The sequence below is a fragment of the Stomoxys calcitrans genome, chromosome 1 (genome assembly GCF_963082655.1).
Source record: "Stomoxys calcitrans chromosome 1, idStoCalc2.1, whole genome shotgun sequence".
Classification (NCBI taxonomy): domain Eukaryota; kingdom Metazoa; phylum Arthropoda; class Insecta; order Diptera; family Muscidae; genus Stomoxys; species Stomoxys calcitrans.
In genome coordinates this window covers 24,568,708-24,586,227 of record NC_081552.1, presented here as the reverse complement: position 1 = coordinate 24,586,227, position 17,520 = coordinate 24,568,708, and the positions used below count along the sequence as shown (strand labels likewise).

Sequence of the window (17,520 nt, the reverse complement as noted above, 5' to 3'; positions counted from 1 at the left end):
TTATTCAAATCCTTCCAAATCGGTAAACTTAAAATTCAACGGTATAATGCAGGTATTCATGAAGTAAGTCCTAAAGGCATTATCCGTCGAATAATTATACTCCATTTTAAAATTACGCACCACGTTGGCCAAAGTCATTTCCATTTCCATATCCACTATGCGTTTACCCAAACACGAACGAGGACCAAAACCAAAAGGCAAAAATATAAAAGGACTATTATTCTTCACGCAGAGTTCATCCATTTGGCCATCGGTGGAGCGTAACCAACGCTCCGGAATATATTCCAAAGGTCTAGGGAAATATCGATCATCATGCAGCAACATATTGGAGGCCATAAAGGCATTGGTGCCCTTGGGTATTTGATAACCACTTAAACTTAAATCTCTGCCCGTTATACGTATATTGCCAAACATTACAGGATAAATGCGCAGGGCCTCCTTTATGCAGGCCCTGAGATAGGGCAAATTTTTCATGTTCTCTAGTGTGAATGGTTGAGTTTTGCCTATGTTACTTAGTATCTCTTGACGCAATTTGTCCTGCTTTTCGGGATTTTTGGATATGCATAGAAATACAGCAGCCAATACGGTGGAGGTAATCTCCACACCACCCATCAACAAATCAATGGCAGTAATAATGGCCATTTTTCTATCGATTTTTAATAATTTCTCCAAAATACTTTTGTCCTCACCAGAGAAGTCATTTCTCTCCAGTCGCTGCACTGTCTCCATAACATATTTGGTACAAATCTCATATACCACATCCATGGCTCTCTCAAAGCGTTTATAGGCTGGAGTTTTCACATATTTGTAGATGGTGGGTTGTACCCCCAAATCATAGAATGAATCACCAAAGGAGAATAAATGTTTGAACATTTCCCGGGCCTCGGGAACCTGGGAGTTATCGCTTAACAGACCCATCTCTTTGTCCAGGGCTATGTGGGCCAATGACTCCAATGACAAACAATTGATTTGGGTCAAAAAATTGCTGGGCACTTCAAAGCTCACAGGATCACGAAGTTCATGGATTCTGAAAAGGTGGGTAGAAATAATTTAATAATTGTCATGCACATGAGAGAATACGGAAAAGACTGAAGAATGAACAAAACAGCACAATTGATGTGCAAGAAGTTAGCCCTCTCTCTCTGGAACTTCGTTCAGTCAGCGACTGTAGGCCTCTACGGTAATGCAGAATGACAAGAGTGAATGCTGAAACCGATAGGGATATGCACCCATCCTGTGTCTTACTTTCCAACTTCTCCTCATCATCACTCATCTTGCAGAAGTCCGCCTCTCAAACAACTTCGCAATAGCCAGTAAGGACTCCTCTCCTAGAGTTTACTGATTTTGTAGATTTGCACTAATCATCGAACTATTCTTGGCTAGCTTCAATGTAGTTTTCTTCAGGCTAAGATACGTTGCGCCTAAAGAGGGCGCAATTTTCATCCGATTAACGATAGAATCGGTTCTATCGATATTTATTATTACAAATATCGGAAATATCAAATTTGCGATTATCGAAAGTTTGCCAGCGCTAATGCAAAGGCATAACACGGAGTATGGCCTTTAACGTTGCTCTTGGGGCATCAGAACCGTTCTGGAACCCTGTAGCTTTTCGATATCGATACTTGTGGGTTCATAGTTGTGAATTGGCCAAACAACCGTCTAGAGTACCGTCCCCGGGCTATGCTCCCAACTCCTTCCTATCGAGTTCCCACAGGAGTAGAGTGCATTCTGTTCCCTTTTCACTCTTTTCTTGATGTTCATCCTCCAGCTCAATTTCTGGTCAAGAACCACACCGATGTACTCAGTTCCAGGATAGGTCCCATGAAAGCACTCTGCTTTCTCCTTCCGGTGCAAAGTATCAGCTCAGCCTTTCTGGTTGTCCCTAGACAAAGAGTAATTCGGTTTCTCCTCGTTTGGAAAAATCTCTTAAGCTCCCGCCACCCAGTCGGTATGAAGTCAAGCAAAACTCAGCATTTAAAAATCAACCCAAGCAGTCGTCTGTAGTGGGATAATATCGAAAAAACTAGTAAACCAGTAAGGAAAGGCAAAAGTCGGGCGGTGCCGACTTTATAATACCCTAAACCTATACTATAGGTACAAAGTGGGAGCTATATCAAATTCTGAATCAATTTTGATGGACCTCGGCGGATGTTTTCAGATAGGTTATTAAACAATTCGTATCAAATGTCGAGCAAATATATTCAAACTGTAATAAATATGGTAGACAAATGGCAACATTATTATTATTATTAAAATATGGCAGCTATATATAAATCTGTACCGATTTCTATGAAATTAGCCATAATATTAAAAGGCATAAGAAAATCTTTCTTGCCAAATATTGAGAAGATCGGTTAACAAATGAGCACTTTATTGCAATATTTCTCAATATCGGACGAACATATATATGGGAGCTATATCTAAATCTGAAAGGATTTCTAGCAAACTTCTTAGATATTGTGGTGGTCATCGGGGAAAGCGCTGTACAAAATTTTGGCAAGGTTGGTCAATAAATGTGTTTGCAGTGAAATAGAAATGAAAATCGGGCGATATATATATATATATATATATATATATATATGGGAGCTATATATTAATCTCGACCTATTTCTGTGAAATTTACCAATAATGTCGAGCATCATAAAAAAATCTTACTTGCCGAATTTCTAGAGAATCGGTTTAAAACTGAGCACTTAATTGCAGTATTTCCTAAAATCGTACGAACATATATATGGGAGCTATATCTAAATCTGAACCGATTTTGAGCATACTTCAAAGATATTGTAGAAGTCGTCAATCAAAAATGCGCATGCAGTGGCTATATTTAAATCTGGGCCGATTTCTATGACAATCACCAGTAATTTCGAGAGTTAAACGAAAATCATTCGTAAGTAAGAAAATCCTTCCTGCCAAATAAATTTTATAAATTTTTTGCAGAATCCATGGTGATGGATTCCCAAGATTTGGCCCGGCCGAACTTAGCACGCTTTTACTAGCTTTACCTCCAGGCTGTATAACTGTTAACCTAATGATCCAATAAGGAAACTTTTTGTATTCAAAGTGATTGTAAATTTGTCAGGAATCCAAATCATGTATAACAAGTAAAAGCGTGCTAAGTTCGGCCGGGCCGAATCTTATATACTCTCCATCATGGATCGCATTTGTTAAGTTCTTTTCCCGGCATCTCTTCTTAGGCAAAAAAGGATATAAGAAAAGATTTGCTCTGTTATTAGAGCGATATCAAGATATGATCCGTTTTGGACCACAATTAAATTATATGTTGGAGACCTGTGTAAAATGTCAGCCAATTCGAATAAGAATTGCGCCCTTTGGGGGCTCAAGAAGTAAAATAGAGTGATCGATTTATATGGGATCTGTATCGGGCTATAGACCGATTCAGACCATAATAAACACGTATGTTGATGGTCATGAGAGGATCCGTCGTACAAAATTTCAGGCAAATCGGATAATAATTGCGACCTTTAGAGGCTCAAGAAGTCAAAATCCCAGATCGGTTTATATGGCAGCTATATCAGGTTATAAACCGATTTGAACCTTATTTGACACAGTTGTTGAAAGTAAGAATAAAATACGTCATGCAAAATTTCAGCCAAATCGAATAGAAATTGCGCCTACTAGAAGCCCAAGAAGTCAAGTCCCCAGAGCTGCTAATATGACAGCTATATCAGGTTATGGACCGATTTGAACCATACTTGGCACAGATGTTGGGTATCATAACAAAATACTAAGTTAAAAAAATTTATTCAAATCGGATAAGAATTGCGCCCTCTAGAGGTTAAAGAAGTCAAGACCCAAGATCGGTTTATATGGCAGCTATATCATTGCGCCCTCTAGAGGCTAAAGAAGTCAAGACCCAAGAGCGGTTTATATGGCAGCTACATCAGGTTATGGACTGATTTGAATTAAATTAATTCTAATCGGATAAGAATTGCGCACTCTAGAGGCTCAAGAAGTCAAGACCCAAGATCGGTTTATATGGCAGCTATATCAGGTTATGGACCGATTTAAACCATACTTGGCACAGTTGTTGGATATCAGTACAAAATACGTCGTGCAAAATTTCAGTCCAATCGGATAAGAATTGCGCACTCTAGAGGCTTAAGAAGTCAAGACCCAAGATCGGTTTATATGGCAGCTATATCAGGTTATGAACCGATTTGAACCATACTCGGCACAGTTGTTGAATATCATAATAAAACACGTCGTGCAAAATTTCTTTCCAATCGGATAAGAATTGCGCACTCTAGAAGCTCAAGAAGTCAAGACCCAAGATCGGTTTATATGGCAGCTATATCAAAACATGGACCGATTTGAACCATACTCGGCACAGTTGTTGAATGTCATAACAAAACACGTCGTGCACAATTTCATTCCAATCGGATAAGAATTGCGCACTCTAGAGGCTCAAGAAGTCAAGACCCCAGATCGGTTTATATGGCAGCTATATCAAAACATGGACCGATATAGCCCATCTACAATACCAACTGACCTACACTAATAAGAGGTATTTGTGCAAAATTTCAAGCGGCTAGCTTTACTCCTTCTGAAGTTAGCGTGCTTTCGACAGACAGACGGACGGACATGGCTAGATTGACATAAAATGTCGCGACGATCAAGAATATATATACTTTATGGGGTCTCAGACGAATATTTCGAGTAGTTACAAACAGAATGACGAAATTAGTATACCCCCATCCTATGGTGGAGGGTATAAACATGTGGGTTCCAAAGCAAAAATACCAAAAACCGGTGCTACGTTTGTATGGGACCTAAACCTAAAATTTGACCAACCTGGATCATATTCGGTACAGTTGAAGATATATTTAAATAAAACTCCCTATTCCAAATTTCAGCTAAATTGGATGGAAACGCATTTTATAAGCTTAATACGCGTTTTATAAGCTTAAGATGTTAAATTTGGACATTTCTCTATATGGCAGCTATAGCAATCTCTAGATTTATAGCAAAAAAAAATTGACAAAGATATTAAAAACACACTGAAAAATCCCAAGTCAAAATTGTGATATTTTAAAATTAATTCAATTCATACCTCGTTAATGATACACGATGGAATAATACATTAGGCATACTCTCTTTCTCTAGAGTCCTAAATCATGCAAATCGGTTCAGTAGATCAAAATGTATGACCCCAGATGGTTGGAGAAGTCAAAAGGGGTCAACTATGACACCCTGTATCTCGCCACCTCTACAAATGTCTAGAACATTTTGTACCGCTAGGATCAATAGATAAAAAGTTGTAGACTTATTTCCGAGACTTATGTACCGAGACCAGGAATTTTGATAGGCATGCTGTCAGCAGTATATCTGGCCCCATATATATCTCCCAGAGAGGAGGATACTATTTCATGTCTCCATTAAGAGTCTGCGCCTGATGGGGAGAGACCCACCTATATTTACAATCAGTCGCCTCATTTGTATCGTTATCCTTTTGTCCTTTGTTGTCGCGGCCAGATTTATCGCAAGCCGAATTTTTAAAATAAAATGTCGCCTCTTGTTTGGTCTCTTTTCGATGTAAAACGCCGTTTCAGGCGCTTTCTCTTTTTGCCTCATCTTCCATAATCAGTGCAATTTTCCCTACTATTTTCGAAAAATATTAATTTTGCTTCACAATGTTATTGATGTGGTCCCTGGGTATTGCAAATGGGCAATATCGGTTCAGATTTGCATACAGCTGTCATATAAACCGATCTCCAGATTTGGGGCCGCAATTGTTATCCGATTTGGCTGAAATTTTCCAGCGAATGTTTTGTTATGACTTCTAACAACTGTATGATTCAAATCGGTCGATAACCGATCTCCCGATGTTACTTCTTGAGCTTCTGGAAGCCGCAGATGTTATCCAAATTGGCGAAATTTCGCACGGAGTTTATTGTTATGACTTTTAACTACCGTGCCAAGTTCGGAGCAAATCGGTTTATAATCTGATATTGCTCCCATATTCTTCAACCATAGGATGGGGGTATATTTACTTCGTCATTCCGTTTGTAACACCTCGAAATATTCGCCTGAGACCCTATAAAGTATATATGTTCTTGATCGTGACATTTTAAGTCCAACTAACCATGTCCGTCCATTCGTCTGTCGAAAGCTCGCTAACTTTCTAAGGAGTAAAGCAAGCCGCTTGAAATTTTGCACAAATACTTCTAATTAGTGTAGGTCGATTGGGATTGCAAATGGGCCAAATCGGCCCATGTTTTGATAAAGCTGCCTTATAAACCGGTCTTGGGTCTTGACTTCTTTAGCCTCTAGAGGGCGCAATTCTCGTACGATTTGACTGAAAATTTGCACGTGGTGTTTTGGTATAACTTCCAATGTTTGTGTGAAGTATGGTCCAAGTATAGGTCCGGTTCATAACCTGGTATAGGTGCCATACAAACCGATCTTGGATCTTGACTTCTTGAGCCTCTAGAGGGCGCAATTCTCGTACGATTTGACTGAAAATTTGCACGTGGTGTTTTGGTATAACTTCCAATGTTTGTGTGAAGTATGGTCCAAGTATGGTCCGGTTCATAACCTGGTATAGGTGCCATACAAACCGATCTTGGATCTTGACTTCTTGAGCCTCTAGAGGGCGCAATTCTCATCCGATTTAGCACAAATTTTGTACAACAGCTTCTCGCATAGCCTTCAACATACGTGAGCAATATGGTCTGAATCGATCTATAACTTGATACAGCCTATACAACCGATCTCCCGATTTTGCTTCTTGAGCCCCTACAATTCGCAACTCTTATCCGAATGGACTGAATTATTACACAATTACTTCTACAATGTTGAGCATTCAATTCATTTATAGTCCGAATCGGACTATAGCTTGGTATAGCTCCAATGACATACCAGTCCTTATTCATTATTCTTTGTTTGCCTAAAATGAGATACTGCACAAAGAACTCGACAAATGCGATCCATGGTGGAAGATTCGGCCCGGTCGAACTTAGCACGTTCTTACTTGTTTATAATACCATCTTACCTTTTAGGCTTATTTGCAAAACCTGGAGTCAATTGATATCGATCTGGCAATACAAAAAACCTCTTGAACTTGTTTTCGTTTTGGGGACAGGACCATCCATAGGATTACAACTAATATTGTCAATCCGTTTGTAACACATCGAAATATTGACCTAAGGCAGTGTCCGTCCGTCTATCTGTCTGTTGGAAGCATGCTTACTGTCCAAGGAGTAAAGCTAAGTGCTTGAGAATTTTGCACAAATTAATGTAGGTCGGTTGAGATCGTAAATGGACCATATCGATCCATGTTTTGATATAACTCCCATATAAACAGAATTCCCGATTATACTTCTTAAGCCTCCAGAGAACGCAATTCTTATCCGATTTGACTGAAATTATGCACAACAATTTGTCATATGGCCTTCAGCATACATATTGGGTTGCCCAAAGAGTAATTGCGGATTTTTTAAAAGACAGTAAATGCATTTTTAATAAAACTTAGAATGAACTTTAATCAAATATACTTTTTTTACACTTTTTTTCTAAAGCAAGCTAAAAGTAACAGCTGATAACCGACAGAAGAAAGAATGCAATTACAGAGTCACAAGCTGTGAAAAAATTTGTCAACACCGACTATATGAAAAATCCGCAATTACTTTTTGGGCAACCCAATAGTACAAATGGTCTGAATCGGTCCATAACCTGATATAGCTCTATAGGGCGCCATTCTTTTCAGACTTTGCACAGTGGCTTCTACTATGGTCTCCAAAATCCAAACCAAGTATGGACTGAATTGGTCCATTACCTGATATAGCTCATATAGCTTAGCAATTCCTACACTAGTAGAAAAATGACGGTACTTTTCCAATACCGCCTAGTATTATTTTGTTCCCGTCATTGAGAAAAATTTTTAATACCATTTGGTATCGATTCAATACCAGACAAAGGAGGCTTCACATTTATATTCACGTCATCGCGCCAGAAGTGTTGTTGAGCTTTGGTCTTAAAATATTGTCGCCATTATAAAATATATGCTAAAGAAATAAATAAAATATTTTAATATTGGGTTGCCCAAAAAGTAATTGCGGATTTTTCATATAGTCGGCGTTGACAAATTTTTTCACAGCTTGTGACTCTGTAATTGCTTTCTTTCTTCTGTCAGTTATCAGCTGTTACTTTTAGCTTGCTTTAGAAAAAAAGTGTAAAAAAAATATATTTGATTAAAGTTCATTCTAAGTTTTATTAAAAATGCATTTACTTTCTTTTAAAAAATCCGCAATTACTTTTTGGGCAACCCTATACAATGTGAGTGAATAAGAACCTGTTGAAAAACTCGAAAACGGTGAAAATCGAAATTGTAGAAATTCTAAGTATAATCTACATCAAAAACATGATAGTGTCTTGTGTGGAAAACAATGCCGTGTTGGTGCATTCGTACGAAAACCACTTCTGGGAATCGATGGATATGAAATCAATTACTGAATACAAAGAACAGAGTGTGAAATTACTTTTTATAACTATTAACAAAAATTATCGAAATAAAATTAAATAAAAATTATTTTTATTGTTTTTTTGTTCATAAGGGGGTGAAATAATCAATAAAGTTTTGGTGCTAAACTAATAGCGGTCTGGTGCTAAAACCAATACCAGCTCGGTAATAAGGCTAGTACCAAACGGTACTAATCATCACGGTGTTGCTTTACTATCAATACCGTATGGTACCGAAGTAAGGACGTTTGGTATCAACTTTTCTCTGGGTGTATCCCTTATGCTTTGTTTGTCCATAAAGAGATAACGGGTAAAGAAATTGAAGAATGCGATTCATGGTGGAAAGTATATAAGATTCGTTTCAACAACTTTTTCTTGCTTATTATACCCTCCACCATAAGATGGGGGTTATACTAATTTCGTCATTCTGTTTGTAACTACTCGAAATATTCGTCTGAGACCCCATAAAGTATATATATTCTTGATCGTCGTGACATTTTATGTCGATCTAGCCATGTCCGTCCGTCTATCCGTCCGTCCGTCCGTCTGTTTGTCGAAAGCACGCTAACTTCCGAAGGAGTAAAGCTAGCCGCTTGAAATTTTGCACAAATACTTCTTATTAGTGAAGGTCGGTTGGTATTGTAAATGGGCCATATCGGTCCATGTTTTGATATAGTTGCCATATAAACCGATCTTGGGTCTTAACTTCTTGAGCCTCTAGAGTGCGTAATTCTTATCCGATTGGAATGAAATTTTGCACGACGTGTTTTGTTATTATATCCAACAATTGCGCCAAGTATAGTTCAAATCGGTCCATAACCTGATATAGCTGCCATATAAACCGATCTTGGGTCTTGACTTCTTGAGCCTCTAGCGTGCGCAATTCTTATCCGATCAGAATGAAATTTTGCTCGACGTGTTTTGTTATTATATCCAACAACTGTGCCAAGTATGGTTCAATTCGGTCCATAACCTGATATAGCTGCCATATAAACCGATCTTGGGTCTTGACTTCTGAGCCTCTAGAGTGCGTAATTCTTATCCGATTGGAATGAAATTTTGCACGACGTGTTTTGTTATTATATCCAACAACTGTGCCAAGTATGGTTCAAATCGGTCCATAACCTGATATAGCTGCCATATAAACCGATCTTGGGTCTTGACTTCTTGGGCCTCTAGAGGGCGCAATTCTTATCCGAATAGAATGGAATTTCGCACGACGTGTTTTGTTATGATACCCAACAACTGTGCCAAGTATGGTTTAAATCGGTCCATAACCTGATATAGCTGCCATATAAACCGATCTTGGGTCTTGACTTCTTGAGCCTCTAGAGGGCGCAATTCTTATCCGAATGGAATGAATTTTTGCACGAAGTATTTCGTTATGATATCCAACAACTGTGCCAAGTATGGTTTAAATCGGTCCATAACCTGATATAGCTGCCATATAAACCGATCTTGGGTCTTGACTTCTTGAGCCTCTAGAGGGCACAATTCTTATCCGATTTGAATGAATTTTTGCACGAAGTATTTCGTTATGATATCCAACAACTGTTCCAAATAAGGTTCAAATCGGTTCATAACCTGATATAGCTGCCATTTAAACCGATCTGGGATCTTGACTTCTTGACCCCTAGAGGTCGCAATTATTATCCGATATGCCTGAAATTTTGTACGACGGATCCTCTCATGACCATCAACAAACGTGTTTATTATGGTCTGAATCGGTCTATAGCCCGATACAGATCCCATATAAATCGTTCTCTCTATTTTACTTCGTGAGCCCCAATGGGCGCAATTCTTATACGAATTGGCTGACATATTACACAGGTCTCCAACATATAATTTAATTGTGGTCCGAACCGGACCATATCTTGATATCGTTTTAATAGCAGAGCAAATCTTTTCTTATATCCTTTTTTGCCTAAGAAGAGATGCCGGGAAAAGAACTCAACAAATGCGATCCATGGTGGAGGGTATATAAGATTCGGCCCGGCCGAAGTTAGCACACTTTTACTTGTATTACACTACCATTTTTACCTTTGAATAAACTTGGCATTAACCTTTTGCATGGGGTCTATATAAAGCGGCATGCTTCTGGGTTGCATTAGTATTGGATTAACCATATGACGAAATTTGCTCCATTGTTTACCACTGAAAGGATAAGAAATTAGTTCTACTAGTTCCGTTATTAGACTTTTTTAAACTCACTTTCCCGCTACACCCAAATAGTCTTCACTATATATGCTATTTTTCCGTGACAAACGATAAAATTCTACAGCCTCCATGCCCGGGCGCAAAGGATTTGGACCCTCTGTGCGAAATACTTTCTCATGATCCTCAAGATTGAAGGTTACCAAATTTGTGCTCATGCCAAAGAGTCCGGGTAGCAGATAGATATCCCCATACCTCTGACGACACATACGTATTACCTGATCGAAAGGTTTCCCATGAAAATCACCACCTTTCATAAAACCTCGAAACATTTCAAATTTCGTTGGACCCGGCAATGATTTGTAAGGGCGGGCCTGATCCCATTCTCTTTGCAATATCTCTGTGGAATCAGAAGATGATGCTTCATGCTGTAAAGAAGAAGAAAGAGAATATTTAAAAGCGGGATGGATTAAGATTTAATAATAATGAAAATATATAGAGGCAGTTATTTTCCGTTTGTTTCTCTTTCCAGACAAGCTTATTGATCGAAGTTTTTTGCAACGGAAAAGGAAACACACCTGCTACAGTGGGACGCGACTCAACCACATTAGGTGTGAAAGCTTTAAGGGTCATACATTTGTACTCGTACTTGTACTTGGTCGTACTTTGTATTGAATATTCCTCGAACACGTATTTACGATGTAAGTACGACTCTAACCAACGTTGGCACCCCTCCCTCACACTAGCTGTTCTTTATTGTTTAAAAAGGAACTCAACGACTTTCAACAACAACAAAAAAACATTTAGAGCCTGTTTCACTAAAGCTGCCATTAGACGATAAGACATGTCATATGAGCTGTCACTTTCTGTTTTCTGTCTTATGTACGTCGAATACGAATAGAGCGCGCTGTAATCGGGATGTATTCTCATATGTTTTGTAATTTTTTAATATGCACATAGTATCCACATGTAGGTTCGATGAAATAAAAGCACGATTTAATCGAAAAAGTTGCATATTTATTCCAAAATCCATTTGTCATATTACATTTTTCGCACGTATCACACGATGTGTACAGCTTTCAGAGTTGCTGTTTTCGAAATTACATATGACATGTCTTATCGTTTAATGGCAGCTTAAGCTATGAGAAAGAGTGGTAGTAACTCACTCTCCCGATCTACAGTTTGGAAAAAACGTACATTTGGAAAAGAAAAACGTAAAAGCTGATAAAATACAGAAAAGTAGTCTTCACCAATCAGAGCAGTGGACACAATATGCAAAAAAAATGTTACAAAATAAATTTAATTGAACCTTCTAGGAACCGTACAAGGATTATCGAGAGACCGGTTTACATGGGAGCTATATCATGTTATAGACTGATGTGGACAGTATTTGGCACAGTTGTTGGAAATCATAACAAATCACTATTTGCAAAATTGAAGATAAATTGGACAAAAATTGCTGGGTGTAAGGCCTCAAGAAGTCAAATGAAGATCGGTTTATATAGGAGCTATATCAGGATCTTTAACGATTTAGACCATATTCATTTCAGCCAAATCGGATGAAAATTGAGGCATCCAGGGGCTCAAGAAGTCAGATCGGTAGATAACTAACTATATCAGATTCACAACCAATTTAGACCATACTTGGCACAGTTGTTGGAAGTCATAGTAGAACACCGCATGCAAAATTTCAGCCAAATTGGAAAACAATTGTGGCTTCCAAAAACTCAAGAAATCAAATCGGGAAATCGGTTTATATGGGAGCTAAATCTGAGCCGATATGGCCCAATTTCTATCCCCAACAACCTACACCAATATAAGGTATCTGTGAAAAATTTCAAGCGGCTAGCTTTACGCGTTCGACCGCTATCGTGATTTCGACAACTAGATCGACTCAGGATATTGAGACGATCAAGAATATATATACTATATATGGTCTTCGATTAATATTACGAGGTGTTACAAACGGAATGACTAGACTTGAACCATATTTTTCATAATCTTCCCCTTTAGCACTTTTTTTTATACCCTCCACCATAGGATGGGGGATATACTAATTTCGTCATTCTGTTTGTAACTACTCGAAATATTCGTCTGAGACCCCATAAAGTATATATATTCTTGATCGTCGTGAAATTTTATGTCGATCTGTCTGTCCGTCCGTCCGTCTGTCTATCGAAAGCATGCTAACTTCCGAAGGAGTAAAGTTAGCCGCTAGAAATTTTGCACAAATACTTTTTATTGGCGGAGGTCGGTTGGTATTGTAAATGGGCCATATCGGTCCATGTTTTGATATAGCTGCCATATAAACCGTTCTTGGGTCTTGACTTCTTGAGGAATATAAATTATTATAATTTCTTTATCCTAATTGATCTATTACAATATTCTATTTTTATACCCTCCTCCAAAGGATGTTTGTAACTACTCGAAATATTCGTCTGAGACCCAATAAAGTATATATATATTCTTGATCGCCATGATATTTTAAGTCGAGCTAGCCATATTCGTCCGTCTGTCTGTTGAAAGTACGCTAACTATCGAAGGAGCCGCTTGAAATTTTGCACAAATACGTTTTATTAGTGTAGGTCGGTTGGGATTGTAAATGGGGCTTATCGGTCCATTTTTATACCCTACACCACCACTGTTGTACAGGGTATTATAACTATGTGCATTTGTTTGCAACGCTTAGAAGGAGAAAAGCTAGACCCATTGATAAGTATACCGATCGGCTTAGAACCAATTCCTGATTCTATTTAGCTATGTCCCACTGTCCGTCTGTCTGTCCATGTATTCTTGTGATCAAGTCACAGATCGCATTTATTGTCCGATTGTCATGAAATTTTACACAAGCCTCTTTTTTGGCCCAATGACGAATGCTATTGATTTTGAACGAAATCGGTTCAGATTTAGATATAGCTCCCATATATAACTTTCTTTCGATATGGAATTTTATGGCTATATCAGCCACAATTTTGGTCGGATCTTTACGAAATTTAGCAAGAAATGTTTTCTTTGAAGTTTCAATACGAATGCAAAATTTCATAAAAATCGGTTCAAATTTAGATGTAGCACCAATTATTATCTGTTATGCGATATGGAGTTTTAAGGCTGTAGCAGCCACAATTTTGGTCCGATCTTTACCAAATTTGGCACGGGGTGCTTTATTTGACGTCTTCATATGTGTGCAAAAAATTTCATAAAAATCGGTTCAGATTTAGGTATACCTCCCATATATATCTTTCATCCGATTTGGACTTTAAAGGCTGTAGTAGACACAATTTTGGCCCGATTTCTACAAAATTTTGAGTGAGTTGTTTTATTTAAAGTCCCAATTCGAGTGCAAATATCATATAAATCGGTCTAGTCCGATCTTAACAAGATGTCGTACGAGGTGTTTTATTTGTCGTCTTAATACGTGTGCAAAACTTCATAAAATTCTGTTTAGATATTTCATTCGAAATTCGAAATTTTAACCTGTGGAAACCAAAATTTTCGTCCGATTTTGCATGAGACGTTTTATTTGACGCTCCAATACGTGCGCAAAATTTCATTAAAATCGCTCCTGATTTAGATACAGCTCCCATATATATAAAGGGTGATTTTTTTGAGGTTAGGATTTTCATGCATTAGTATTTGACAGATGACGTGGGATTTCAGACATGGTGTCAAAGAGAAAGATGCTCAGTATGCTTTGACATTTCATCATGAATAGACTTACTAACGAGCAACGCTTGCAAATCATTGAATTTTATTACCAAAATCAGTGTTCGGTTCGAAATGTGTTCATTCACCGTAACGTTGCGTCCAACAGCATCTTTGAAAAAATACGGTCCAATGATTCCACCAGCGTACAAACCACACCAAACAGTGCATTTTTCGGGATGCATGGGCAGTTCTTGAACGGCTTCTGGTTGCTCTTCACTCCAAATGCGGCAATTTTGCTTATTTACGTAGCCATTCAACCAGAAATGAGCCTCATCGCTGAACGGTGAATGAACACATTTCGAACCGAACACTGATTTTGGTAATAAAATTCAATGATTTGCAAGCGTTGCTCGTTAGTAAGTCTATTCATGATGAAATGTCAAAGCATACTGAGCATCTTTCTCTTTGACACCATGTCTGAAATCCCACGTGATCTGTCAAATACTAATGCATGAAAATCCTAACCTCAAAAAAATCACCCTTTATTTCATCCGATATGGACTTTTAAGGCATTAAAAACCACAATTTTGGTCACATCTCTACAATATTGGGCGTGAGATGTTCTTTTCGACGTCCCAGTATATGTCACAAAATTGGCACAGATTTCGATATAACTCCCATATAATCTTTTATCCGACATGGCCTTTTAAGGATGTGGAAATCCAAATTTGTTGACATATCGTAGGAAAATCTTACAAGGTTCTATTTGATATTTCAATAGGTATCCAAATTAAAGTGTTACTTGTTATAAATTCTACATATAAAAAGTACTACATATACCAGATGGTGTAGGGAATTATATAGTCGGCTCCGCCGGACTTTTGCCTATCCTTAGTGGTTTCATATAGATGCTATATTAACCTATCTTGGGAACTAGAGGGCACAATTCTTATCCGATTTGACTGAAATTTTGGACGACGTGTTTTGTTATGATTTGCAACAACTGTGCTGAGTATGGCTCAAATCGGTCTATAACCTGATATAGCTGTCATATAAACCGATCTGGGGACTTGACTTATTGACCCCCTAGAAGGCGCAATTATTATCCGAAATTATCTGAAATTTTGTACAACAGCTTCTCCCATGACCCTTAACATAGGTGTCGAATATGGTATGAATCGGTTTATAACCTAATACAGATCCCCTATAAAACGATCTCCCTATTTTACTTCTTCAGCCCCTAAAGTGCGCAATTCTTATTAGATTTAGCTGAAATTTTACACAATGACTTCTACTATGGTCTCCAAAAATTCAATTCAATTAAGGTCCGAAATGAACCATAACTTTGTTCAATAGCAATTCTCTTCTTTTATCCTTTCTTTGCCTAAAAAGAGATACCGTGGAAAGAGCTCGACAAATGCGATCCATGGTGGAGGGTATATAAGATTCGGCCCGGCCAAACTAAGCACGCTTTTACTTGTTTTGCCTAAAAAAGAGATGCGAAGAAAATAACTCGACAAATTCGATCCATGGTGGAGGGTACATAAGATTCGAACCGGCCGAACTTAGCACGCTTTTACATGTTTTAGTTTTTCACAATTCTTTTTCTTTTAAATTTACTATTCATCATTATGTGTTATCGTAATATGAGAAAATCGTATGTTAATCACATTTTGCTCCCTTTATTAAACCGGTAAATATAATTGTATTTAAAGGCTTGCCCAAAAAGTAATTGCGGATTTTTCATATAGTCGGCATTGACAAATTTTTTCACAGCTTGTGAGACTCTGTAATTGCCTTCTTTCTTCTGTCAGTTATCAGCTGTTACTTTTAGCTTGCTTTCGAAAAAAAGTGTAAAAAAAGTATATTTGATTAAAGTTCATTCAAAGTTTTATTAAAAATGCATTTACTTTCTTTTAAAAAATCCGCAATTACTTTTTGGGCAACCCAATATAATCCTGTACTGTCATTTATAAGAATATTGTCTTGTTGTGCAGGAGAAGCAAGCAATTAATATATAAATAAATCGCCCTTAACCTATTTTGGTATACCAATTGGAAGGCCTAAGAGTGCTTGACTGCTTGCAGCCTGGATCTGTCTGCATCATATTTGTCTTGGATATTAGCCAATTGTGATAAAAATTGAGTTTTCTACAATGTTAATAATCCCTACAAGGGGATATGATTCTTTTGCAATTTCAAAACGGTAGACGAGTTGGTAGCGTGCTTGGATTACTAGTACAGGGGTCGTGGGTTCGATTCCCACCAGAAGCCTTGGTCTATCGCTACTGTGGTATCACAATGGACTTAAAATTGTCTAAGTGAGTCTGTAAAGGACTGCCACTCTTATCTAACCTAACCTACATACACGATTTCAACGATGAAACGAACATGGGTAGATCAGCTAACGATATGAATACCTCTATTCTATCCTAGTGGGTATATTAAGGAGAGAATAACTCGCCTGTAAAGAGAAAAAAAATCGAACAGCATCTTTCAACCTAATTATTTGGATATTGTAGAGCGTTATTTTACATTGAAGATTTTTTGCTCTTACAAAGATACTAAATCGGTTGCAGGGTAGTATGGTACTCTTCGGGTCGTTAAAATGCTAAAAAAAATACCGAATTACTAATTTTCCATCCCTGCTTTCAATTCATAATGACATCCGCATAGTACAATAAATGAAAGATCTCAATTTCAAATAGTAACATCAATATATAATTAAATAATAATTAAATAAAAAAAAAACTCATCATTATATATATTTATTTTATTTTTTGCTTACTCATTCAATATACTAAAGTCAACAACTCGGACAACATACCTTAACATTAACCACACTGCTAGAGTATTTGTTGTGAATCTGCCGCCATATGAACAAATTATGAGGTTGTTTCAATAACAAGTTTTTTGTTATCATTTCTTAATTTTGTTTTTCTTTAAGTTTTATTTTTTGGAATAATCCTATGTTTTTTTTTGATTCACAATGACTTGCAAAAAACAATTGGCCAAATCGTTAGAACCTTACGCGACGAATGAAAATTTTAGACTGAATGTTGTAGACATTCTAAGGCAGTGCACCTATGGACACATCAGCAAAATATTTATAGCTTCACTTTTGTTTGATTTTTATACCCTCCACCATAGGATGGGGGTATACTAATTTCGTCTTTCTGTTTGTAACTATTCGAAATATTCGTCTGAGAGCGCATAGAGCGCATCTCGAACCGAACACTGA

General features: G+C 37.6%; 1 protein-coding gene across 1 annotated transcript; it reads right to left on the bottom strand.

The window, feature by feature from the left end:
* Positions 1–17,309, bottom strand: LOC106094208 (probable cytochrome P450 12c1, mitochondrial). The gene is made up of 4 exons (XM_059364518.1): positions 17,107–17,309; positions 10,693–11,063; positions 10,522–10,635; positions 1–1,027 (listed from the first exon to the last, which is right to left on the bottom strand). Exons 1-4 carry the CDS (start codon positions 17,200–17,202, stop codon positions 1–3), a joined length of 1,608 nt encoding a protein of 535 aa, XP_059220501.1. The 5' UTR covers positions 17,203–17,309.
* Between the last annotated feature and the right edge of the window lie 211 nt (positions 17,310–17,520).